Source organism: Heteronotia binoei, chromosome 15, assembly GCF_032191835.1.
Source record: "Heteronotia binoei isolate CCM8104 ecotype False Entrance Well chromosome 15, APGP_CSIRO_Hbin_v1, whole genome shotgun sequence".
NCBI classification, from domain to species: domain Eukaryota; kingdom Metazoa; phylum Chordata; class Lepidosauria; order Squamata; family Gekkonidae; genus Heteronotia; species Heteronotia binoei.
In genome coordinates, this window is record NC_083237.1 from 42395289 (window position 1) to 42420441 (window position 25153).

The 25153-nt window shown below is 48.7% G+C and overlaps 1 protein-coding gene across 1 annotated transcript; it reads right to left on the reverse strand.

Moving 5' to 3' along the window:
- Positions 1-455: 455 nt before the first annotated feature.
- On the reverse strand, positions 456-25153 carry LOC132583589 (cytosolic phospholipase A2 gamma-like). Its single transcript, XM_060255213.1, has 6 exons — positions 25009-25153; positions 20495-20635; positions 16093-16197; positions 14205-14359; positions 13478-13646; positions 456-622 (listed from the first exon to the last, which is right to left on the reverse strand). Exons 1-6 carry the CDS (start codon positions 25151-25153, stop codon positions 456-458), a joined length of 882 nt encoding a protein of 293 aa, XP_060111196.1.

Here is a 25153-nt window from a genome sequence, read left to right on the forward strand (position 1 = left end):
CAAGAAACATCACCAGCCCTAGAGATGAATCTAGCCACCTTTTTTGCTCACTCCCTCAGTTTCCCCGCAAACTTCCTCACCTGTTCCACACAATTTTTGTCCCATACAGGTCCCATGATCCCCAGGAAACCTCCCCCTCCCTTTCTCACCAGCAGAAGAGCTTTCTGGATCTAACCCATAGATTACTAATTCAGGCAGGCAGTGAACTATGTGGCAAATGTGGGGAAGCCTTACCGCTTGATAAAACCAAAGCGGAAAAAAAAATAAACCAGGTTGGTAGTAACAAATGATCATGCAACACATGGCAGAGAACTCTACCATGTGATATGTCGGTTGTGTATATTCACCCAATGATTGTTTATTCTATATATTACATTCACACACAGAATTGCATGCAAAATATTAGGGTGCACTTTGGAGAACCAGCTATAATGTAAATGTTAGAAACGGTTTGCTTAAATAGGTTCGGAAGAAGGAGCCACAGCACGTTTAACCTCCTCCCACATCTTTTGCCGAGCATTCACTACGTTCTTCTTTGCTGCAATGAGAAGCTTTTCAATCTCTTCATTGGAATATTTCAATCTGGAGGTGTCAAACTGCAGTCTGTATTCTGCAACTTTATCTGTCAATGAGAGACGTCGGTAGGTGAATGTGAAATGATCCACTATTACTGTGGGCATCACATACGCAGTTAGATCTCATTTTTTTTCCTAAGTCAGCTGCCAGATATTTCACTGGAACCAACTCTGAGTGACTGCTTCATGCGACCAGGGTTCAGATTTTGTCCTAATGTCCAAATTTTATCAGGAATATTGGCAGCCCATAATTTAACAGCTCTAATGGGGCATAATTAGACTTTGCCTTTGACTTTCAGACTATTGTTGCCAATCCCCTGGTGGGGGCAGGGTATTCCCTTATTTGAAGTCCATAAACCCACTTTAGGGTCATCAGAAAGCGGGGGGAGGGAATGTCTCCTGGGCACTCCATTATTCCCTATGGAGACCGATTCCCATAGGATATAATGGAGAATTTACCTTCAGGTATCTGGGGCTCTGGGAGGACTGTTTTTTGTGACAGAGGCACCAACTTTTCCACATAGTATCCAATGCCTCTCCTCAAAATACCCTCCAAGGTTCAAAAATATTGGACCAGGGAGTCCAATTCTATGAGCCCCAAAAGACGGTGCCCCTATCCTTCATTATTTCCAATGGAGGGAAAGCATTTAAAAGGTGTGTGGTCCCTTTAAATGTAATGGCCAGAACTCCCTTTGAAGTTCAATTCTGCTTGTCACAACTTTGCTTCTGGCTCCATCCCAACGTCTCTGGGATCCATCCCCAAAGTTCCCAGATATTTCTTGCATTGGACTTGGCAACCCTACTTCAGACATTTGCATTTCAGCAGTTTGTCACACTTTGTCACTTTCTTCAGCAGCTATTTCATCTAGAGCAAGCATGTGCCTCCACTGATTTGCCGACACACAGGCAGACCATATCAACGATGTATTCTACCTTCTCAAAGGCTAGACAAGACTTTGTCTTTGCAGACTTGCTAGGGTGGCCAGACTGTCCCGGGAGCCCGGGAATGTCCCGGTTCTGGCCCCCTATTCCCGCCTCCCGGGCTGGCTATACCGGGACCATTTAGAGGTCCCGGTTTAGCCAGCCCCGGAGGCGGTGGGCCGCGGGCGCCGGCGGGGAAGGCGGCGAGTGAGGGAGGGAGCGTCCCTGCGCCTGCGCAAGGCCCCTGCGCACGCGCAGGGACGCTCCCTCCCTCACTCGCCGCCTTCCCCGCCCGCGCACGGGGCCCGGCGGCGGTGGTGGAGGCCTCTCCGTGGCCTCCGCTGGTCGCTGGAAGCCCTCCAGAGTCTCTGGAGGGCCTCCAGGGACCAGCGGAGGCCGCGGAGCACCCGGCGCTGGTCCCGGAAGGCCTTCCAGAACCTCTGGAAGGCCTTCCGGGACCAGCGCCGACCAGCGAAGGCCTCCCCGCGGTCTCCGCTGGTCCCTGGAGGCCCTCCAGAGTCTCTGGAGGGCCTCCAGGGACCAGCGGAGGCCGCGGGGAGGCCGCGGAGCACCCGGCGCTGGTCCCGGAAGGCCTTCCAGAGGCTCTGGAAGGCCTTCCGGGACCAGCGCCGACCAGCGAAGGCCTCCCCGCGGCCTCCGCTGGTCCCTGGAGGCCCTCCAGAGTCTCTGGTGGGCCTCCAGGGACCAGCGGAGGCCGCGGGGAGGCCGCGGAGCACCCGGCGCTGGTCCCGGAAGGCCTTCCAGAGCCTCTGGAAGGCCTTCCGGGACCAGCGCCGACCAGCGAAGGCATTTCTAAAAAAATTACAAATGCTTTGTATTTTCGTTCTCAGGGGAGGAGGTGGATGAGCACCTAAAACCATGACAAAAGGCATCATCTGAGACACCTCTAGAGCCTTATTTGATGTCTGGAGAAGCCCAAGAGTCCAAGTCAGTCAACTTACCCTGGGATACAGTCCTCAGACTTGTTCCCTGAACCATTCACCCCAGGCCTGCTGCCACATGTCTCTCCCCAGTCAACCCCTCAAGCCTCTCAAAGCCCTGAACCACTTCAGCCCCATCACACATTCATCTCCATAACCGGGTAGTACTCCTTTAAGTACTAGTAGCCTGCTCCTGGAGAGGCAGCATCTTTGTTTCCACATCCTTGCAAGCATATTTCAGGCATGAGTCCATCCTTAGTCTTTGCTAGGACAATATCTGTGCTATAGGCTCCAACAACTTGCCTAGACTCTTGAATGGCAGGAGGATATTATGTTATGGCATAGACTGTAATGCTGAGAAGTAGTCATAGCAGAGAAGCTTTACGGATGATAATATAATCCTTTTAGGATGGGGGTTTTAAATTGAATTTTGGTCCCCTCCTTTCTTTGAATTGAAACCTGGTCTACAGATCCCATAGATTCTGGGGGAAATACAGCACCCACCTGGTTCTGTGTGGATCATGAAAAACTATTATTTTAAAAGAAATGGGTGTGCCACAACATCTGATTGTTTCGATGTAGAGCATATACTCTGGACAATAGGCTACAGAATGTTTTCCAATTAGCAACGGTGTCAAATAAGGATTTATTTTATCTCCCTATCTATTCAGTCTCTATGTAGAGCATAACATAAGGAAAACTGGATTAGATTTAGATGAAGGTGGAGTGAAAATGGGTGGAAAGAACTTTACCATTTTGAGATATGCAGATAACACCACATTACTGGAAGAAAACAGGGTTAAGATCTGAAAAGACTACTGATGATGGTTAAAGGAGAATGTGAAAAAGGAAAATTTAAGCTGAACAATCACTTCTGAGGAATCACACAACATTAAAGTTGACAAGAGCCCCATGGCACAGAGGAAGAGCCCTGTGGCGCAGAGTGGTAAAGTTGTAGTACTGCAGTCGGAGCCCTCTGCTCACAACCTGAGTTCAATCCCAAAGGAAGCAGGTTAGGTAGCTGGCTCCAGGTTGACTCAGCCTTCCATCCTTCCGAGGTTGGTAAAATGTGTACCCAGCTTGCTGGGGGAAAAGTGTAGATGACTGGGGAAGGCAATGGCAAACCACCCCGTAAAAAGTCTGCCGTGAAAACATGAAAGCAACATCACCCCAGAGTTGAAAATGACTGGTGTTTGCACAGAGGACTACCTTTACCTTTTTAAGGTTGACAATGAAGAAATTCTTCAAGGCTTTCTATTCCTTGTCTCAGTCATCAACTAAAAGGGAGACAGCAATCAAGAAACTGGGAGATTGCAACTGGGAAGCACACCCACGAAGGAGCTAGAAAAGGTCCTTAAGTGTAATGATGTGTAACTGGTGACCAAGATCAAGATAACTCATACTATAGTATTTCCCCTTTACTTGTCTGAGTGTGTAAGTTGGAAACTGAAGGCAGCTGACAGGAAGAAAGTTGATTCATTTGAAATGTGATGTTAAGAGGAGAATATTACAGCTATTACAGGCTGCAAAAAAAGGACAAATAAATGGGTTCTAGATCAAATCAAGTCTGAACTCTCTCTAGAAGCAGGTTGTCATACTTTGGTTACATTATAAGAAGACGACAGTCACTGGAAAAGACAACAATGCTAGGGAAAGTTGAAGGCATCAGGAAAAGAGGACGACCCAGATGTATGGATGCAAACAGCTCTCCATTTGCAATACTTCAGCAAGGCTGTTAACAATAGGATGTTTGGGAGTGTAATAATTCATAGGATTACCATACATCTGAAACAACACACATACCACCCTTTAATCAGCTCTCAATATTCCATCCTTTGGAGAGGATTTTCAGTCCTCATCCAGCTTTTAAAAGTTGTTTCCCCTCTGTTTTCTTTTGGTTAATTTCCAAAGTCACATATTCAGGATACCAAAGGAGATCCTTAAATATGTAAATACCTAAACCTTTATCAGAGGATAGCCTGGTTTTTATGACTTCCAGTCATCTAATGCAATAGTGACAAGTTGATGATGGATGATTATCATCCAGGATTGCTCCTGTTTAAGGCTCCAGTCACACCATTTCCTCAAATGAGTAAATCCCACACCTGCATTCTTATATAATTGAACTATACAAAAGTGCTTACACAACATTTTGCCTCTCCAGGAGTAGATTTGAAGTCAGTGCCCTTTTTCCAAATGCCCTTTTTCCACAAGTTCCCCCCCCTTAGATATTAACTCGCAATTTTCCAGTGAGGAATTCCCATATTCAAATTCAGTTTGCCCCCCCAGTCGGAAGAACGAGACAACACGGTGTATGGGTGTAAAACAGGGCAACTTTATTTGAACCAACAGCCTGGGGCAACCTAACTAAACCGGGCAGGCGAAGGGAACTCCGAAACCCTTCCCAGACCCGACGGGGCGAGCCACCCAGCCCCCAGCAGCAGCTGGGTAAACCAGCTGCTGCCAGGCCGGCACGGTCGGGTGTAACCTCCTAATGGCGCAGCCGCCCTCCCAGGAACGGCTCGCTAAACGAGGTAACCCTGTAGCGAGAAAGACAGCAGAGGGCCGTTTTAACCCAGCTGCCGTCCATCCCCCGCCACTTCCCTTAACGGGAAAACCATGGGTGGTCACCAAAACAAACCTGCCTTCAAGTCCCGCCACCACAATGCCAAGCCTCAGCTTAGGCACTTGGGCCCACCGGCAGGCCTAAAGCCAGCCGGAGCCCCAGCTGTAGGTCCAATAAAAACGCCCTGTTGCCCGCAGCGGACAGGTGGATCCCGTCTGGTCGATACAAGTCCGCCATATATGACCTAATGCCCAGGTGGGGAAGGTAAATGCCAAGGCCCCCAGTGAGCGCCCTCCGCATCGCCCTGTTAGCCTTGCGTTGAGCCCTCTCAACACCGGCAGGGTTCAAAGCCGACCTCCACACCCGTCGCGGAAGGATGGCGGACCACAAGATCAACACATCGGGCCACCTGCTCCGCAACACCCGGAGGTCTTCGATCGCCTGACGTGACAGGGCCCTCCCCTGCACCAGGCCCAGATCGTTACCCCCAAGGTGAATCACCAGGATCCGGGGCGGAGGGCCATCCCTCCCCCGGAAGAGCAGCGGCAGGAGGCCGTCCCAACGTAGGCCCCGGCGCCTCTGCCATTCCACTTCTGCCCGCTCGCTGAGGCCCAGTTGCGAACCGAAGGGCGATCGCCGAGCAAAATGGGCAGCCCAAAATATCATGCTGTGGCCGGTGATCAAGATCCTTGTCCTCTCGCCCCGCGCCACAGCACCTGAAACAAAGAACAAAGTAACACAGTGAGAAATAACAACCAGCCCCTCAATGGGTAATGGGGCGAACGTAGCCCTTGTAAACAGAGGACCTCCACCGTCCCACTTTCTGAATGGCGGGGCCAGGATACCCCATGGCAGCCGCCGTCGATGCAGCCCCAAAACGAAAGGAATGAGTCCCAAACTGGACCCCCCCAAGGCCAAGCTTATCCAAAGCCCGGCTGGTTATGGACCAAAACTGGAATTTGGTCAATGGCGACCCATCGTTGTGACGGAATAAAGGCCCAACATCGACGCCCCGGACAGCGATGTACTCCTTCAATGCAACCACCGGACAGATATCAGTATCCTCACACAAACCCAAGGTGATGCACGTACCTCGCTGTTTCTGATCAGTCTTAGATTTGCGTATCGAAATGACCACGCTGTCGCCTTGAATCCTTACATCGCCCAGCTGAAGGGCCCGCTGGGAGAGGTCCTGCCGTGAGCTGACCACCAACTCGCTCACTCTGAGTGCTCCAAAGAATGCAAGCATGGACGCTGCCTGAAAAAGCGCCGCCTCGAAACTGGAAAAACAAACTGAAGGCCACACCGCCCTGAGCCCCTTCAACACCGCGGGGGAAAAGGGTTGCCTTGTATCGGGGCGCGGACCTTGCTCACGCGCCCAGCCCTCCAGCATTTTCCGCAGTCTGAAATCATCAGTCCTGTCCGGTAGACCCTTGATCTTTGCATGAAAAGCAAGGGCTGCCAACTTGGCCCTAATCGTCTTAACGACAAGCCCCTTACCTTTCAGGTGCACACAGAAATGCATGAGGTGGGCCACCGGGATAGGCCACCGGTTGGCCAACCGCACCTGCTCCCTAAAGGACCGGAACTGGAACACCGAATGATCGTAGGCCTTCCGGGTGGAAGGCGCCAGGGCTAGCTGCATTGCTCGGTTGGCCTCGAGTCTCCAAGCCGCCACATCTCTGGGGGCATCCGAGCCGGCAGGAGATCGGCCTCCGGTGCAAGAAGACGGAAACACTCCATCTGCCGACGAGACAGGGCATCCGCAACTCCATTGCATACTCCGGGCACATGCTTAGCAAGAAATAACACATTTAACCGTAAACAACTTAACACAAACGCCCGCACTAGGCGCATGACCGGGACCGACTTAGAGGACAATGTGTTAATCACATGGACCACAGCCAAGTTGTCACACCAAAAGTGGACAACATGGTTGGCCAAAGCAGGTCCCCATAACTTAAGTGCAACTACTATAGGAAAAAACTCCAGGAAAGTTAAATTCCTGCAGAGGTCGCCGGCAAGCCACGCAGCAGGCCATTCTTCAGCGCACCAATGCCCTCGAAAATAAACACCGAAGCCAACGGACCCTGCGGCATCGGATGTGACTTGGAGCTCGGCTTCAAGCAACAGCTCCTCGCGCCAGAAAGACACCCCGTTAAAATCGGACAAGAAACGCTGCCAAACCAGCAAGTCCTGCCGCATGCCTAGAGTGATCCGCACACGGTGGTGGGGGCGGCGCAAGCCCGACATAGCGTCGCATAAACGCCGTAAAAAAGCTCTCCCCGGGGCCACAACCTTGCAGGCGAAGTTAAGATGGCCCACCAGTGTCTGAAGCTCAAGGAGCGACAGCTTGCGCTGACCAATGGCAGCCGCCAACATCTGCCTCAACCGGTTAATCTTATCACCGGGCAACCTAGAAGCCTGCTCAACAGAATCCAACTCAATGCCTAAAAAGGTTAACCTGGACGATGGGCCCTCCGTCTTCTCGTGGGCAAGCGGCACTCCCAACTCAGACGCTAAACCCAGGAAGGACTGGAGTAAGTGGGCACACTGGCCCGTCCCGCGGCGTCCTACAAACAAAAAGTCATCAAGATAATGAACCGTAGAGGCGGAACCGGACCGCACTCGCAGGGCCCATTCAAGGAAAGTGCTAAAACGCTCGAAGGCAGAGCATGAGATAGCGCATCCCATCGGTAGGGCACGGTCCATATAAAACTTCCCTTCAAAGGAGAAACCCAGGAGCTCAAAGTCTTGCGGGTGCACCGACAAAAGGCGAAATGCTGACTTAATGTCGCATTTCGCCATTTCGGCTCCCGATCCGCAGCTCCGGACAACCCTGACAGCCTGATCGAATGAGGTGTATCTCACTGTACAGAGAAAATCAGGAATGGCGTCGTTCACCGACCCGCCTTTCGGATAGGAAAGGTGGTGAATCAAGCGGAACTCCCCAGGGGCCTTCTTAGGCACTACCCCCAACGGGGATACCCTTAAATTGGGAACTGGGGGGGCATCAAAAGGGCCTAAAACTCGGCCCTCCCTGCATTCCTTCAAGATTTTATCACGGACAACCGATTCCATTCCCTTAACAGAATGCAAGTTCTTGGCCATACAGGGGCCCCTGGGACCTTGAAAGGGGATACGGAAACCATGGCAAAAACCTTCCAACAAGTAAACTCGGTCGCGAGAGCGCGGGTAAGCAACTAACAACTTCTTAAGAACCGTCACCTTGATGGGGCTGGGACCCTTTACCAGCCGCTTGGGTACTACTACTGTTCCCGGACCGCTTAGCCCCGGCACGAGGCTTCGTTTTGCTGCATGATGCCAAGGAATGGGAGCCGCCACACAAGGGGCACTCGTGCCTGTATTTGCACGGCTTCCTGTTGCAACCCCCTTGGGACGAGAAATCCCAACACACCAGCCGGGGTTGAACCGGCTGCCCCGCCGAGGCGCGGGTACCGGGTGCCGATGCATGCCTATTGACAAGGTGGCCGCTATCAGACCTATCACCAGAGTTGGGCTTGGCCGGTGACATGAGCTGAAGCCACAGCTGCTGGTGAATGTGGTCCCAGGGGATAGTGGGGTTCAGCGCCGCCCTCATCCGGAACTCCTCGTCGTACTGCAACCATGCAGCGCCGGAGAAGTCCGTGTAGGCCTTATAGATAATATCTAAGTATTGAAAAAGAGGCGAGGCCTGAGAAGGTTGCGCCCGCGCGATAACCCCAGCATAGATTAGGAAGCCGGGCAACCAATTGGCCCAGTTCCGCTCCACCTTACGACGCTTGATTTTTTCTTTGTCCTTCTCGTCTAAGTCGTCCTTCTCCTTCTTTTCTAACTCACGATAAAGGAGGCCAAAGACATCGACATACTCCCCCCGAAGAATTTTATCCCGGGTGGCAGCCGTGAGGTGGTCACCCAAGGGCATAGCGGTGTCGCCAAAGGGGCGGCAGTGGAAAGGCACCGATCCCATCAAATTCGATGGGCAGCACCATCCCCCCCACTGAGGAACCGGCCAACCCTTTGTTGACAGGCCGCCCCATTGGTGCCCCCAGGGCAAAGAACCCGAAGGGGGCTGTTGACCAGTGGCACCCGAGGGGGCTAAAGGAGTGAACGCAGACCCGGCTCCCTGGGAGGGGCCCAAAGGCAAAATCTGTCCCTGGCCAAACGAGCCAGCTGAAACTGCTGCGGTGGGCACAGGCGCAGGGCAAACAGGGGACCGCTGGTCAAGGGGGGCCGGCGGGCCAGCCGTATTTAGCGGGAACCAGGGGTTCCAACCTCCCCACGGCCACGAACCTGGATAGCTGGGGGGCCCCTGCTTACCGTCTGGCACCACACCTGAAGGCGCCCCAGCTGGGATGGCACCTCCTGCATCGTCCGGGCGGGCAGGCACCTCTGGAGGATTACCTTCATCCACATCCGAACAGTCATCGAGAGGCTCCGGTCCAGATCCGCCCGACGGCCCCGGTAGGGCAGTCATTTCCTGCAAAGACGAGAGACGAGCCAGGACCTCCTGTTCGAAGGCCCTGGCGGACGTCCTGGCTGCCTTGCGGCCTCGTGCATGGAGGGCAGACTGAGTATCCACTCCATGGTGTTTTTCCAATGCTTCCAGACTGGCCACAATGGCCTGCCTGGTTTGAGCCTCCTGCTCTGCTCCAGGGGGACCACTGGGTTTGGGCCTTTTTTGACCAGCCTTTAAGGGCTGTTTGCCCTTTGCTTTCCCTTGGCCCTTAGGCATAATGGATACCAGTCACCCACGCAAGCAAGGGACGTGGTAGCCCGCTTTGGCAATACTGGGCAGTAGCTCAAAAGGCCTGAAAAGCAGGACCCCCAAGACACCACTTAGCTGGCGAAACAACAGGGAGGGGGGGGCCCAAAGCCGCCCAGGCCAACACCCACGAGAACAACTAATTAAGAAAGAGCCTGTGCACTAAATTGCCCCAGCAGCTCCCCGCTCACGGACCCCGCCCAGGAAGCCTGTCCTCAGACCTGCGCCGGCGGGACACGGCCTATCGCCGGAGAAAGAGAGAGGTGAGGGGGGAGGGGGAAAAGGAACGACACCTGACGCGGCCGATAGCCGCGGGTGTGGCGCGCGTTCGCGCCGTTCAGCCCCTCCGAAGCGCAGAGCCGCCGACGAACGTCCCCACAGAAGCTCCAGAAGGCGGGAACCCGACGCGGCCGATCGCCGCGAGTGAAGCGCTGCGTTCGCGCCGCTCAGCCCCAAACAGCTGTGACCAACGCGGCGCCAAGCAGCCGCTCCCGGACCGTTCCCGAAGACTCTCTTCCCTGCAGTGGCCGAAAGCCGCGCGACAGCCGACGCTGACGACGCCGAGGCCCAGCCGCGCCTCCAAAGGAGGTAGGAAGAACGCTCCTCAATCCTCCGAAAACGGCCAGCGAAGTGCGTGGCCGGAGGCGTGGTCGGGCTAAATAGCCCAGCGACCACGCCCCCCAGCTTCCCCGGATGAAGTGGCCGTTTGCCTCGCTCCATCCGGGGAGGCAAACTCGGCCCCCGCCCTAAAGCCGGCTGAAGCCGGCGCGGGCGGGAAGGGGCCGGATTCCCACCACACCACCATTTTGCCTTGTCAGTGATCAATCTTCATCTCACCTATAGCTGTCAGCGCAGGGTTCATTGATTCTTCAGAATAATAGAACTCTTTCTTTTGAAATAAGTTTCTTTATTGAATATACAATGTTACTGCTGCAGAAGGTCTTTGAGAGTGATAACATACATTGAAAAGACACTAGCATTTATGGGAGCACATCAAAGACAGGGGCCTCTATATCATTCTCAAAACAAAGTTATTTTCCCTTTCTAAGGTGTTTGATTCACACGCTGGCTATCTCCCTCCCTGGGCCATTCAGCCTCCCCCTTTCGGCCGATGTCCTTGCAGCGGCTGGGAAGCGGCGGCGCCTCCCTCTGGTCTTCCCGCCGTTTATGGCCTCTGGCGCCCTGCTCCCCCCCCCCCCGTTTGGCATACCTAGCATTCTATCAAAGGGCTCTAGGGTTAGTTCTAAGCAAACAAACAATTCAGGCAATGTGGTTAGGATCAATAGGATGCAATTGAACACAAGCTGACAATAGCCCCAGATTTTCCCACAAACATCTGCCATTTTTAAACCACATTATTGATTGTATTGTATCACAATTCTGTCCATTACTACCTGCCCCCAAAGTTCCTCTTCTTTGCTTTCCATTCATAATTTCATTTAGGTTTTTTATGGGTGAGTCATGGTTTTATTTATGGTCACACACACTCACACACATGTGTGCTGGTAATTCCAGTGCACACAGACATGCACACACATGCTCACCAACTGGGGAGTAATCCACCAGGACTCAGTGCTCTGAGGTGGGCTGTCAGCTTGTGCTTTGCTAGCTCTCACAGCTTTGGTTCCAATTCTTTGCAAAGGGGAAGCTGGCAAGGAGTCAAAGCCCTCCAACCACAGACCCCCTTGGATGTTAGATCTTGCAAAGCATTAGGTGGTGGCCCAACTTGGAGCACTGAGTCCTGGCAGGTTGCTCTCCAGTTGGCAAGCATGAGTGTGTGTGCATGTGTGAAGCAGGGGACACAGAGGAAAGAAGAGACAAGTAGGCAGATGGAGTCCACATCCCGTTGTCTCAGTGTCCTCTTGCCGTGGACACCCGCCAGCAGTCTCATCAAGGCAAGGTTGATGCAAAAGTTTAGGCAAATAGAGGGGGTGGAATCTGGCCAAAAGCATATGCATAGCAGCTAGTTCCTCCTGGAGTTCTCTGATATATCCATGGCCACACAGCCAGGAGCCTCAAGGAACAATCCTCAGAGGGAAGCTTGCTCTTTGCACACCAGGGACTGGGTGCAACAATAGCCTTTTTTGACAATGTGAACATCATGGTGCATGTGGCAGGGGAATTTAAAGGACAGCTCTGCAAGGTGTATGACGGGAAGCAGAATGGCCCCTTGAGATGTAAATGCAGAACACATGGGGAAAGTCTGATCCTGGATGAAACTGCAAATTAAAGCCCTATTGCAAAATGCATGCTGCAAAGTTGAAGCATCAGATGGAAGTTCAACCAACAGCTAAAAAGAAGTAAGACTGTACTGTGGAAATGGTCTCAGCCCAGAAGGAGAGGACCATTATACAGTTCTCCAGTTATGGCCTTGATAGGGAGAGAGAGGAGATTCAAAAAGAGTAAAAAAAGAAATTGTCTCTTCCCTGCTCTCCAGTATCCCCCCTTGCCTTCTGCTCTGTATTGAGAAAATCCTCAAACTGGGAAACAGCTTCTCCAACATTTTACAAACATGACTGTGGCAATAATGTGCAAACCTGGCTGTCCACACATAGGCTATCTCTTTACAATTAAGTATAACAAGTGGGAGACCCACAAGAATCAGAGGGGAATATCTCATTTCCCCTTCTCCACTACGTCTTCTTTCCCCTTTCTGAAATCCCCTATGACCTCTCCCTTTTTCTTGCTTCCTTCTCTCCTTTCCACTTGCTAGCCAACCTACCTTTATTTGGCCCCTGTCTTCCACTTTCCCTCCCCCTGTAAACCCAGTTATTTGGTGCTGGGTAAGCCTGGTCCAGATGCATTGCAGAGGTCCAGAACGAACTTGTAGGGGGTACTTCATTTTCTCCTATATTCCCTCTCCTCTTTCCCTCCTCCTGGCAATCCCCATATTCTCATTTTTCCCTGCTTCCTTCTCTCTGCTACCCCACCAAAACAACTGTTATCTGCCCCTTGCTTCAGCTATATTTATTATTTAATTACTTTGTTTACATCACATATTTTCTCCAGAATGCAGACCCAATGCAGCCTACCTCATCTTCTTGTCTTCTATTTTATCCTCACAATCATTCTATGATGTAGGTTAGACTGAGTGTATGTGACTTTCATAGCAAAGTGGGCATTCAGACCTGGGTGTCCCAGATTCTAATCTAAAACTCTAAACACTCAACCATGCTGACTTCCGTAGGGTGGCTGCTAATGAACAGCAGTTAACATCCAGGCTTGAGAGAGTCATGCAAATCAGGTGGCATCAAATCACCCAATGGCTGCAACTGAGTGCTGACCTAGCCCTGTTGATTCCTCCCTCAAAGGACAAAATAGTCCTGGAACAGGCCCTGCCCTGCCTTTAAATTACAGACCCAAGTCTGCTGTGCTTGCCTAGTAACAGTCACTGAGGGCACCTGTTTATTAAGCCTAAACGCACTCCTTTCATATGTTTGGGTCTTTTTTCTTATAGAGTTCACGGTTATTTCTTTCCCCCAGATCTATAGAAAGATCTGTCTTGTCTGTTCATGGCTATAGTCTCTGGATGTAAGAATCCTCAAATTTGACCAGATTGAGAATTAGATATTTTGATGATGGCTAGGAAAGTAAGAGTGATTTTATGCTGCAAACAAGGTGACCAGCTAGATTCTATTGTCACAATATTCTTCTGACTCTATATATGAATGCCTAGAACTTTCATAGCCCAACCCCATGCCCAAAGTACCTCCGCAGTTGTCTTTGTTAAATAGTGGGAAATGCATGACGGTTGGAGCGTCTTCTCCTTTGAAGATGTAGCAGCATGATGGCTTCTTTCTGTCCTCTGATTTTATTCCACCTATCTTAGGAAATTTGATTCCATGTTTTTCACAGTGGTCTGCTGTTTTTTCAATGGTCTGAAAGAGAAAAGTGTTCTGTTTGTGATGGCATCGGCAAAATCAGCTAGGAAATACATATATATATTTACTGTTTTGTGGAGTGACTGGTTGGTTGAAAAGTTCAGCTAATAGTGTTGCATCACAAGAGTAGTGTTGGAAGTGGTGCAACATGCCTCCTACATGTGCTAGTTTAGTAGTGTTAGAAGCCAGGTCCCACAGGAACCTCCCATGACAGGATCTGGGATAATATAAGAATGATAACATACTGTCCTGGGTGTAGAAAGGGTCTTCTGAAATCAGTAGTTTTGTATGGAATAGAGCCACAATGCTGCAGCTATAACATCATTAAGGTGGCATCAGAAGGCATTTTGTGAGCACAGAATGGCTGCAAATTCACACTCTGTTATATGTCAGTTCCTGTCTACATATCATACAACATGGACTAGCAGTATTTCTGATCATTCTTCTTTTATTTTAAAAAATGCATCTGCAGACTGTAATTTTCAAATCATATGTGGGGGGTTTTTTTGGGGGGGGGGAGTTGTATGACTTTCCCTTTAAAAAAAAATGGATTACCTCAAAAGGATCCCCAGAGCTAAAGTCAAAAGAAAGGAACAGCTTCACATTCCTCCCAGGGTGCAAAATGAGTGGGTAAGCAATGTTTATGGCCACACCAGCATCAATCAGAGATAGTGTCTTTTCACTCGAGAAGTTATAGACTTCATCATCGCCTACATCATAAGAAGTAAAGTAGAGCTTTCTTATAAACATACTTGAATTAAGACAACCTACCAAGGGTAGATCTTTAACAAAGTATCAATACTTAGTATGCTAATACTATTATTCCAATTATTTATATCCCAACTATAACAATTTATGCCAAGAGCATGGTAAATTTAAACAGGAATAAAGAACGCCTAGATTATTGTAACTAATATTGCAATGCAGTATTGAATAGATAGATGCCTGAGGCAATAGAAGGCAATGGCAAACCACCCCGTAAAAAGTCTGCCAAGAAAACATTGTGATATGACGTCACCTCATGGGTCCATAATGACTCGGTGCTTGCACAGGGGACCTTTACCTTTCTTAATAAATTGAATAATGAAGGACATCTTTTTTAGTTGGTTAACTGACTTAACAGTGCAATCCTAAAGAGAGTTACACCAGTCTAAGCCTATTCATTTCAAAGGGCTTAGATAGAGTAACTCTCCTTAGGATTGCACGGTAAATTTAGTCCTTCTAAGCAAACTACTGGTCAACTGAACCTCTCTCCCCACCCACCCACCCACAATTCACATGCAAGTGATCATTCTACTTCTATCCTCTCATTCCTGACCAGGATAATTTGTAACATATACGACAAAGATGCCATCTAAAATAGCACCCATTGCCATGTACTTCACCTCTCCCCCAATATGTGTAGAGCATTTATCGCAAAATTGTAAGTATGTGTCCCTGCTTCTGTATCGCTGGCAGCTGCTGGCAGCGGTCAAGAAAGCTCATCATGTGATGGCATGAAGCTGACTTACGCTGAGCCAGATTGTTGCTTTAACAAGATTGTTACTGTCTACACTGACTGTCAGCAGATTTGTATTAGGTAAACATCGTTCATGTTGCCTACTGCCTGACACTTTAAAAAAAATTAACCAATTAAAGTCAACATTAAGTTGAAATTAAAATTACAGGAATAAGAGAGTGTACTGTAATTCTAAACCAGTAACAATAGTCAAATATAACTTTTTTAAAAAAAATAATGTCCTTATATCCAGAAGGAATCATTTTATGTTAGAAATTGAACAACTGGAACTCATGTTGTGATAAAATTATCATATGGTCTTTCCGAGTACTGTTTCATAGGGCAGACTGCTTTTTTGGCAATAATCAGGGCTTTTTTGTAGCAGGAACTCCTTTGCATATTAGGTCACACCCCTGATGTAGCTAATCTTCCTGGAGTTTATAGTAGGCCCTGTACTAAGAGTCCTGTAAACTCTTGGAGGATTGGCTATGTCTGGGCTGTATAGCCTAAGATGCAAAGGAGTTCCTGCTACAAAAAAAGCCCTGGCCATAATAAAATGTGACCAATTGTGATGCAACCAATTTTCTATAGTGGAAGTGTTGATAATAAAAGTGTCAATAACATATGTTGATAATAAAATGGTGATTAATTCAGAGTGATTCTTTGTTCCCCATGAAGCATCCCAAAAATCCAACAGGAGAACCTCTCTGCCTGACCCTTTAAACTGGTGAGGCCAAGGACTGGAGCTAGAACCTTATGGATGAAAAGCAGATGCTATGCAACTGAGTCACATCTTCCTCCCCATATAAGATCTCAGCATGGAGATACCATTTTCATGGTGCCTCTATGGTGCACGTAATGTGTAGCTCCAGACTAAGAGTACATAATATGGATGAAAAGCATTTCTAAAGAGTCTCTTTCAATCCAACTTTAATGTAAGCTTACAGCACTTGTACAGTAAGTTATTGGTGGTTCCCCATCTCCATTCATCCAGGTATTCAGTGGTCTTTAATAGAGCTTTGTATAACATATGGAAACGATGAAAACTACCTGCAAAAAAACAAGAGGGATAGAGAGCTAAGAAGATAAACTGAAATCTACACACACACACCTTTTTTTTTTACCCATAGGCATTTCTGCCCATTGGCATTAAAGTGAGGTTTAATTAATTCATCCTTCATAGAGACAACAGAGCTCTGAACATGTGTACTATAGTATCTTTACAGTGGACCCATTCATACTAACTAGTCACAGGATTTCTCTGGAATGTACTGGAGAGAGAATGCCAAGTTGATCATGATGGTAACCCCAAGCAGTCTTCCAGATAGACACATAATAGTGATGATAATGGCGTGTCACAGAATGGTATGGAGACATGTAGGCTTGCTCTAGACAGGACGTCCCTTTGAGGGATATCTCCCTTCCTTGCACACATTCTCTTTTCCTTCTGTCCCTTTCAGGCCCTTAACTGTCACCACTAGTTCTAGGGCTTCTCTTGCTCCATCGCTGGATTAGTTGATGGGTTTAGGGAAACCTGCTTCATTCTCAGAGAAAGGGAAAGAGAAGTTTAACCAATAGCGGAGCACCTTTTACTGTGCTCAGATTCCCTGTGCACTTAGTGGCTGCAGTGAAAATGGCATTAAAATAACTGTAAAGACATTTGACCGGACACAGTATGACATAGGCCTCAAAGACCCTCCGGCTGTCAGTGACCCTGGGGAGTGCCCTGGTGTATGGCAGAATTTTAAGCAGAGTGAAGAAGGCATGGTTTATTAAGAAATATTATAGCACATAAAATAGGGCAGAATTAATAGAGGTCAAAATGCACAAAGAAAGAATCCAGCCAGCAAACGAGAAAGTTCCCTGATCCTGGTAGGCTAGATTCATCCCTCCATGGCCTAGGGATCAGCTCCCATCAAAAGCAGTCTCACTACTATGGAGCTTCAAGAAGTGAACACTACTTCTCTGTGCAGCACCTTACATGCTTTCTGTTTGAGCTCTGCTGTCACTTGAAAGTACCTATTGTACCATAGAGTTTTCCTTCCCAAATGGCTAGAGCATCCAGGAAAACCATAGAGTTTTCCTGGAAATGTCTAGAGTGGCTGCCATGTGCCATTGCCACCGTGATGACATCACTTCTAGGTGACGTCACCACACCGACTATGTCAGGGGAGGTTCCCCCCACTGGCCCAATGTGTGCTGGGCGGTTGGGAACCTCCCGGGCAGAGGAACCCCCACCCAGACCAGGGGTTGGCAGCCCTACATCGAGAAAGCAAAAGATCTTTGCAGGAAGGGGGAAAAGTTGTTTCTTCTTCTTTTTTAAAGACTTACCAGAGTATGTTCTCATTCTGATTTGAAACCGCCTTAAGGCACCTTAAAAAATAAATGCATACAGTCACCAATGAGGGCATCCTTTCCTATATATCAGACTTTACAATATAGATAGAAACATTCATTTTAAGAGAAACAAGTAGGGTTGCCAATCCTCAGGTGGGGTCAGGGAAACCCCCGGTTTGGAGGCCCTCACCCCACTTCAGAGTATTCAGAAATGGGTGGGAGGAGGGAAATGTCTGCTGGGCACTCCATTATTCCCTATGGAGACTGATACCCATAGCATAAGGCATAATGGAGAATTGATCTGTGCATATTTGGGACTCGGGGGGGCTCTTTTTTTTGAGGCAGAGGCACCACATTTGCAGTATGGCAACCAATGCCTCTCCTCAAGACCCTCTCCAAATTTTAGAAAGATTGGACCAGGGGGTCCAATCCTATGAGCCCCAACAGAAGGTGCCCCTATCCTTCATTATTTCCAATGGAGGGAAGGCATTTAAAAGGTGTGCAGTCCCTTTAAATGTGATGGCCAGAACTCCCTTTGAAGTTCAATTATGCTTGTCACAACCTTTCTCCTAGCTTCACCCTTAAAGTCCCCAGATAGTTCTTTAATTGGACCTTGGCAACCCAAAGAAAAAAACAACCTTTATATTAGAGTCTTGAGCTTTTCTCCTTCTGATTATAGTTGGCTGAGTGCAGCACAAGACATGGACATTTTTCAGCCACCATTATCTCAACTACTAGGCTGTCCTGGACTTAACAGATATTGTTATTGGTCACCAAGCAGGGTTGCTTAATTAATTGGGGAAAGGAAGGATATATCCAGACTGCCAGTTAAAATATGCTTCACTGTCCTGTACGCTGCCCCCTCCTTCAGAGGTGAAGCAGTTGTAGGACTCCCAGCTCTGACATGAGGAATTCCTGGAGATTTGGAGGTGGTAGCTGGGAAGGGTGGAGTATGAAGGGGCAAGGAGCAAAGAAATGTGATGGTATTCTTGGATTTCTATTTGTCCTAAATTTTATGTTATACCATAAAGTTCACCCTCTGAAGCTGCCATTTCCTTCAAAATAACTGATCTCTTTAGCCTGCAGATAAGGTGCAATTTCAGGAGAACTCCAGGCACTATCTGGAAGTTGTGGCTCAGTGGTAGAGCATCTGTTTGGCATGCAGAAGGTCCCAAGTTCAATCCCTGGTATCTCCAGTTAAAAATCTTGCAGTAGGCGACTTGAAAGAACACTGCCAAAGGTCCTGGAGAGCCATTGCCAGGGTGAGTAGACAATACAGATCAAGGGTCTGATTCAGTATGAGGCAGTTTCATGTGTTCATGGCTGGCAATCAGAGGCAGGGAATTTTCTGAGGTGGCCTCCCTCCTTTTAGACTCGCCTGACATTTGCCATACAGTCTTTTAGGTGCCAAGCCAAAATATTTCTTTGTGCCCAAACTTTTAACAAAAGGGCTTTATCTTTTTAACTGATTCATAGTGGGCTTGTGGTCCGAGGTCTCCTTTAGGGTGCTCATTGTTTTGGGCTGTTTTTCTGCCAATGATTTGTATTATTTTATGGCATTGTTATTACTTGTAAGCTGCCTTTAGCAGGACTCTGGACACATACATGAGTCCATGGGGTCCTATCCTAGTGTGTAAATATCATCTGTTCTATATATACGGCCCTTAAAGACACAACCAGGAATATGACTATTCCTGATGCAAATAACATAAAGATGAGTACCATGCATTATCTTGGCCATGTTCTGCTTGCTGCCAAGAGCACTTCCCCATAAACCTGGAAAAAAGAGAAAGAAAAAAATGGCTTTGTTTATTTGTTTGTTTCCATTTTTAGCCCGCCCTTCCTGTAGATCAGGCTCAGGGCAGGTTACATCATTATTAGATCTCTAGAAGTAAACTGTATACTTGGGGGGGTTTGCTAGGTTGTTATTGCCTAGAGCTACAACAATAAAATACTTTGAACCTCATTATTAGATCTATATATCACCTGTTGACTGGGGGATCCCCTAGAATTACAGCTGAGGGTCATCCAGAATTAAAACTTATCTCCAGACTACAGAGATCAGTTCCTCTTGATAAAATGGATGTTTTGGAGAGTCTTATGGCACTGTACTCAACTGAGATCCCTGTCCTCCTTGAGCTCCATCACAAAATCTTCAGGAGTTTCCCAGCCTCGATCTGGAAACCCTCCCCTCCTCCATCCCCTGCCAGTGTCTAGGGGGCACCTGCCTACCCTAGAAAGACCACAGTGAAAGAAATCTTTTAATAGTACCTAAAAGCTGCACGTCTGAAATGGTCCCATCAATATAGAGAAAGGGGAGTTAAGTATCATAACTAAGGATGGGCTGATCTAGTTAAGAAACCCAAACTTGGCACGAACATGGCCTGCTTTGGAGCCCCCAAACCAAATGTTTGGTGAAAGCATCTTCCCAAACATCTATGGTACTTTTTTCTGGTTCAGTATGGCTATTTGGAGCATTTCAATTTAACAGCTAAGCAGTGCAGGTTTGCAGCTCACCTGTTAGGTTTAAATGACTGTGAGCCATTTCAGTTTAACAGTGGACAGGTGCACCCACTCTGCTGTTATGCTGAAATGATTGCTAGTCCATCTGGCTGTTATGTTTAAATGGCTGTAAGCCATTAAATCCATCAGTTTTGCTCCCTCTCCTTCAAAGTGAAATGGCTGGCAGCCATTTAACCCTTCCTAGGTGATTTGGGATGACCCCCACCCCCAAACTAGCAAATTCAGTTTCGGCCATTTTTGGGTCAGTTCAGGGTTCGGTTTAGGAGCAACCCTGAACCAAGCTGGAATGTTTAGGTTCGTGCCCATTTTTGATGTGCACATTTTAACTATACAGTGGAGAAGGCAGAAGGCCCCAGTGATAATATCTCCAATGCACTTGTGGTTAATGATGCAAATACTGACTCTGTTATCTTGCTAAAACATGCATAGGGTTTGCCATGCAGAGAGTGCCAGGCTGTCAACAGGCAACACGAGACAAAAGATGTACCCTGCAGATAGCAGATATTTTTCTCCTCCTTCTCTTCAACCATTTGCCCATTTTCAAATGCACTTCCAAAGTATTTGGTGTCTACATATACACCAAGGTCAGGAATTCCAACTTTGTGTGGGGTAAATTCAAACCAGGTGCCTGGGAAACAAAACTGAAGCATGGGTATTACAAGCACAAGGTGTAATGCTGATGCAAATAGAACACCAGGGTCACAAAATTAGCAGAGTGAAAATTCTGTCTAAAGAAGAATTCGAGCCATTTTGGAAGGTCCAACACAAAGGGAACATGCATTTTGCTAGCTAAAGTTTAACAAAATATTTCAAGCTACTCTTTGCTTAGAGATCAGTAGAGTAGATATGCATTTGGGTATTAAGAACATAAGAACATAAGAGAAGCCATGTTGGATCAGGCCAACGGCCCATCAAGTCCAACACTCTGTGTCACACAGTGGCAAAAAAAATTTTATATACACACATACACTGTGGCTAATAGCCACTGATGGACCTGTGCTCCATATTTTTATCTAAACCCCTCTTGAAGGTGGCTATACTTGTGGCCGCCACCACCTCCTGTGGCAGTGAATTCCACATGTTAATCACCCTTTGGGTGAAGAAGTACTTCCTTTTATCCGTTTTAACCTTTCTGCTCAGCAATTTCATCGAATGCCCACGAGTTCTTGTATTGTGAGAAAGGGAGAAAAGTACTTCTTTCTCTACTTTCTCAATCCCATGCATTATCTTGTAAACCTCTATCATGTCACCCCGCAGTCGACGTTTCTCCAAGCTAAAGAGTCCCAAGCGTTTCAACCTTTCTTCATAGGGAAAGTGCTCCAGCCCTTTAATCATTCTAGTTGCCCTTCTCTGGACTTTCTCCAATGCTATAATATCCTTTTTGAGGTGCGGCGACCAGAACTGCACACAGTACTCCAATATTAAATAATCTAAATTTTAAAAGGCACATTTGTAATAATTCATCTGAATTTAGCAGTTAACAATATTATTTGGACCTCTATGGTTGGCTAAGAGTCCAGAATATTAAAGAAGGGGAGGGAAGATACAGTTTTGACCAAGATTTTTACTAGTCAGCAGAGCTACCAACAGGAATGGTGCAGCTTAAAAGGGCTCCTCGGATGGCTGTCTTCCACCAAGGTGTGAATGTGACATTACATCCTCCCTGGCTTGGGCTGATTTTAATTTGATTCACTATTTGTTCACCAAGTCACAGTGTGGGGCCCAGGGCAAATGTTTAGCTTGCATATATGGATAGAATGGGAAGAGGGGAGATATCACAAATGTTAAACTTGCCTCCCCTCCTCCAGTGATAGGTGCTGCTGCTGAGATCTGTGAAGAGGCAGCATATATTGCATAAAATTTGGATGGGGCAAAGAGCCTAGCAAATGCTGTCCTTGATGCACCCATACACACACACACACACACACACACACACACTGTGCAGGCAATATGGAAAAATCAATAGCAATCAGAGAGAAGTAGAGATAACCTGAACTAATTAATGTGTTGCTGATAATGATCTGAGATCTCTCAGCAATTTCCATTTCATTGACATACAGCTGCCAGGGAGGCTATTTGAATTGTAGGCACAATTCTGCAGCAGCTGGGGATGAACACTTCCCCCCACCAATGCACCATGCAATTTCCCCTCTACAGCTGGTACTAGTCTTAGATAGGCCACCCACCATATCACCTTCTCCACCTTCTGTAAGCCAAAATGCTCTCAAAAGAGGTTGGGGAATTGACAGGTGGACACCTTTGGCTTAAAAAGGATATAGAATCTATGTATACAGGATTCCACTAGGGGGAAGGGACCCTCAACTGACCAAGAATCGGGAATGTATCTAAACAGCAGGAAGATCGGCCCCTTCCCAGCCAGACCGGCTTCGCCGGCTAGGGGCCGCTGTTGCCCTCCCGGAAGGAGGGAAGGCTGGCCCCCATGTTTCATTTCATCCGCGTAGGCTGTTGGGCGTGGTGTCGGGGCTATAAAGGCCCCGACCCCGCCCAACTCCACGCAGTTGTTATTCGGCTCTCGGTGTGAGAGCAGCTCGAACGACTGTGATTGCGTGGCTCAGTTCTCGGCTCGGCGCCGCATGCGAGGCCTTCAGGGGGATACGTGGGAGGCGCTGGTTTGCCCAGCTGGAACATCAAGTCGGGGGTGTTTTTTAGAAGTGGGAGTGCTTTTGTGGGGGTGTGAGTGCCAGGCCGGCATCTGTTCACCCCCCCTCCCCATGGGCGCAGGAGTGTGGGCTCACACCTGCCCCCCCCTCCCCCTTGCGGTTAATAGGGTAGTGGGGGGCCTCAGTCTTCGTGACTGCCCCCCCAACAACAAAAAAAGAGCAACGTATACAACAGCCCTGTGGCGCTGAGTGGTGAAGCTGCAGTGCTGTAGCCTTGTACTTTGCTCACAACCTGAGTCGATCCTGGGAGAAGCTGGGTTGGAGTAGCAGCTCAAGGTTTTTTCTCTTTCCCAAAGAGTGTTGGTTGCCCGAGGGTAGGGCGATAAGCGGGGTGCTAGGTTACTCAAGGGGTAGTTAATAAAGGAGGGATGGCTCCCAAGAAGGGTCAAGGTCCCTCTAAGGGAAACAGCCCACCAAGAAGAGAGGGCAGCAATCTAGGCCACCTCATGTCTCGGGTGAGGGGGCCCAGCTATGGCAGGCCATCATGGGACAACTGGCCGCTTTGGAGCAACAGAGGGGTGCTGTGGGAGCTCCCACATAGGAGGGGCGCCATAGGGCAACTGGTCGTTCGTCCAAGTTGACTGTTGAAAAGGAGGTGCTGGCTCATCTCTCTGCGTTACAGGGCATGGTCAGCGGCTCAGATATGCAGCAGGAATCGGATCAGGAAGCAGAGGTGGACACAAGAGAGGCCCCCAGTGGGGAGCCTGTGGATCTTGGCGCAGGCAGGGCAGTGGTGGAGACAACCCCAGTGGTGGCAGTTGCTGTTACCCCTTCGAGGGTAGTGGGTAAGTTCCCATTGCAACAGCAGCCTCCAACTTGGCCTTGGGGCCTCCCCCAGCAGTCGGCTATCCACAATACACCGTATATGGCAGGGTAGAAGCCTGGGCAGGTGGCCCCTTCTGGACACTACAGTCAGGTGGGACCTTCTTGGGCTTGGGGTGCACCTGGTGTCCCGCTTCAAAGCCAGAATACGGTGAGTTCTACCTCACAGCCCCCCTTGCAGTCAGTGGCTACGCCAACATTGCAAGCTGCATCTACTTCACAGTCCTCACCGGGTGTGCTGCCATGGGGCGGGCAGCAGCAGTTGCTGCAATAAGGGGCGTGGCCGGGGCACCCTTGGGGTGTGTGGCCTTATCCACCAAATCCTTATGGGTCCATACCATTTAAAGTTTTGCCATATGGTGACACCGCATTGCCCTTGGGTGATCATTTGGCAATGGCCACCCAGGAAAAAATACTGCGGGGTGAATGTGTGGATGTTTTCAGTCTCCTATTTAGAGAACTAGAAAAGAAGGACAAAGAGGAGCTAAATGACAAGGAGAAGGAGAAGCTGAAGTGTAGAAAGGTGGACAGGACTTGGGCCAATTGGCTGCCAGGTTTCCTGATTTATGCAGGGGTGGTAGCAAGGGCGCAACCTTTACGGGCTGCAGCCCTTTTTCAATATTGTGACATAGTCCACCGTGCATATACGGACTTTGTTGGGGTTGCGTGGTTGCAATATGACGAGGCCTTCAGAATGAGGGCTGCGGTCAATCCTGGTCTTCCCTGGGATCAAATTAATCAGCAGCTATGGCTGCAGTTGATGTCCCCGGCAAAGCCCAATACAGGTGATAGGGCGGATACTGGGCATTTGGTGCATAGGCAGCAGAATACAGTTGGTGCCCATAGTTCGGCGGGCCAGTCGGTTCAACCCCGGCTGCTATGCCTCCAAGGGCGTGTGTGCTAGAAAAGCCTGTAAAGAGTGTTCGGAGGGGAGGGTTCTTGGCCCCTTTGACACTCCGCCAGTGCCTACATTAAGGGTGTCTCCCTTAGGTGTCAAGATCGACTAATAATGACTTAAGACTGAGGGATCATGGCCTAAGCAATAGGCCCTGTTAAAATCATAATGGATCCACTGCTGCTAATGTTTTACCTTAGTTGCTTCCCTTCTTCCCTTTTCTTATTTTGATTTGTAACTGGTGTGAAGGAACTAGTCAGCGCCTTCTCAGGGCCTGAGGTGGGACGAAGCCTTGCATAACAATTCAAGGGCATTTGCTAGCTATAGCCTGAAAAAGTATCTAGTAGTTGTGTGTGAATGTTTCCTCCTGTAACCCCCCCCCCGTAGGAATGATTTTGAAGTGTATCTTAAAACCCATGTATCAATGTATTGGTTTCATTCTTAGCAAGCTAGAGGCTTGCGCCAGAGTACCGGTTATCAATAAATGAATTCTTAGTATCAACTTTGATTCATTCTTGAATCCGTCGACTTGACATTTTGCTAAGAATCAACTTTGAATCTTAACCACCCTGGCCACTTTGTAGCAAATGGCTGAAAAGATACCAGAAGGTGGTGAGCTTCCCGACACCGAGGAAGGGCTGTCCATTCCCTGGCATGTGCTGGACACCCGGAGAGTAGCGGCATCTCCTCCACAGTTCCAGCAACTGCTGGTCACCACGAGGCAGTGACAGCCCCGGACCTCCACCAT

Coding starts and splice junctions, on each gene's coding strand:
- LOC132583589 (XM_060255213.1), bottom strand. CDS start 25,153: ATGGTGGAGGTCCGGGGCTGTCACTGCCTCGTGGTGACCAGCAGTTGC. Junction 16,198..20,494: donor AAATATCTGCTATCTGCAGG/GTACATCTTTTG, acceptor GTTTTTTTGCAG/GTAGTTTTCATCGTTTCCAT. Junction 13,647..14,204: donor GCTCTGGGGATCCTTTTGAG/GTAATCCATTTT, acceptor TTTCTCTTTCAG/ACCATTGAAAAAACAGCAGA.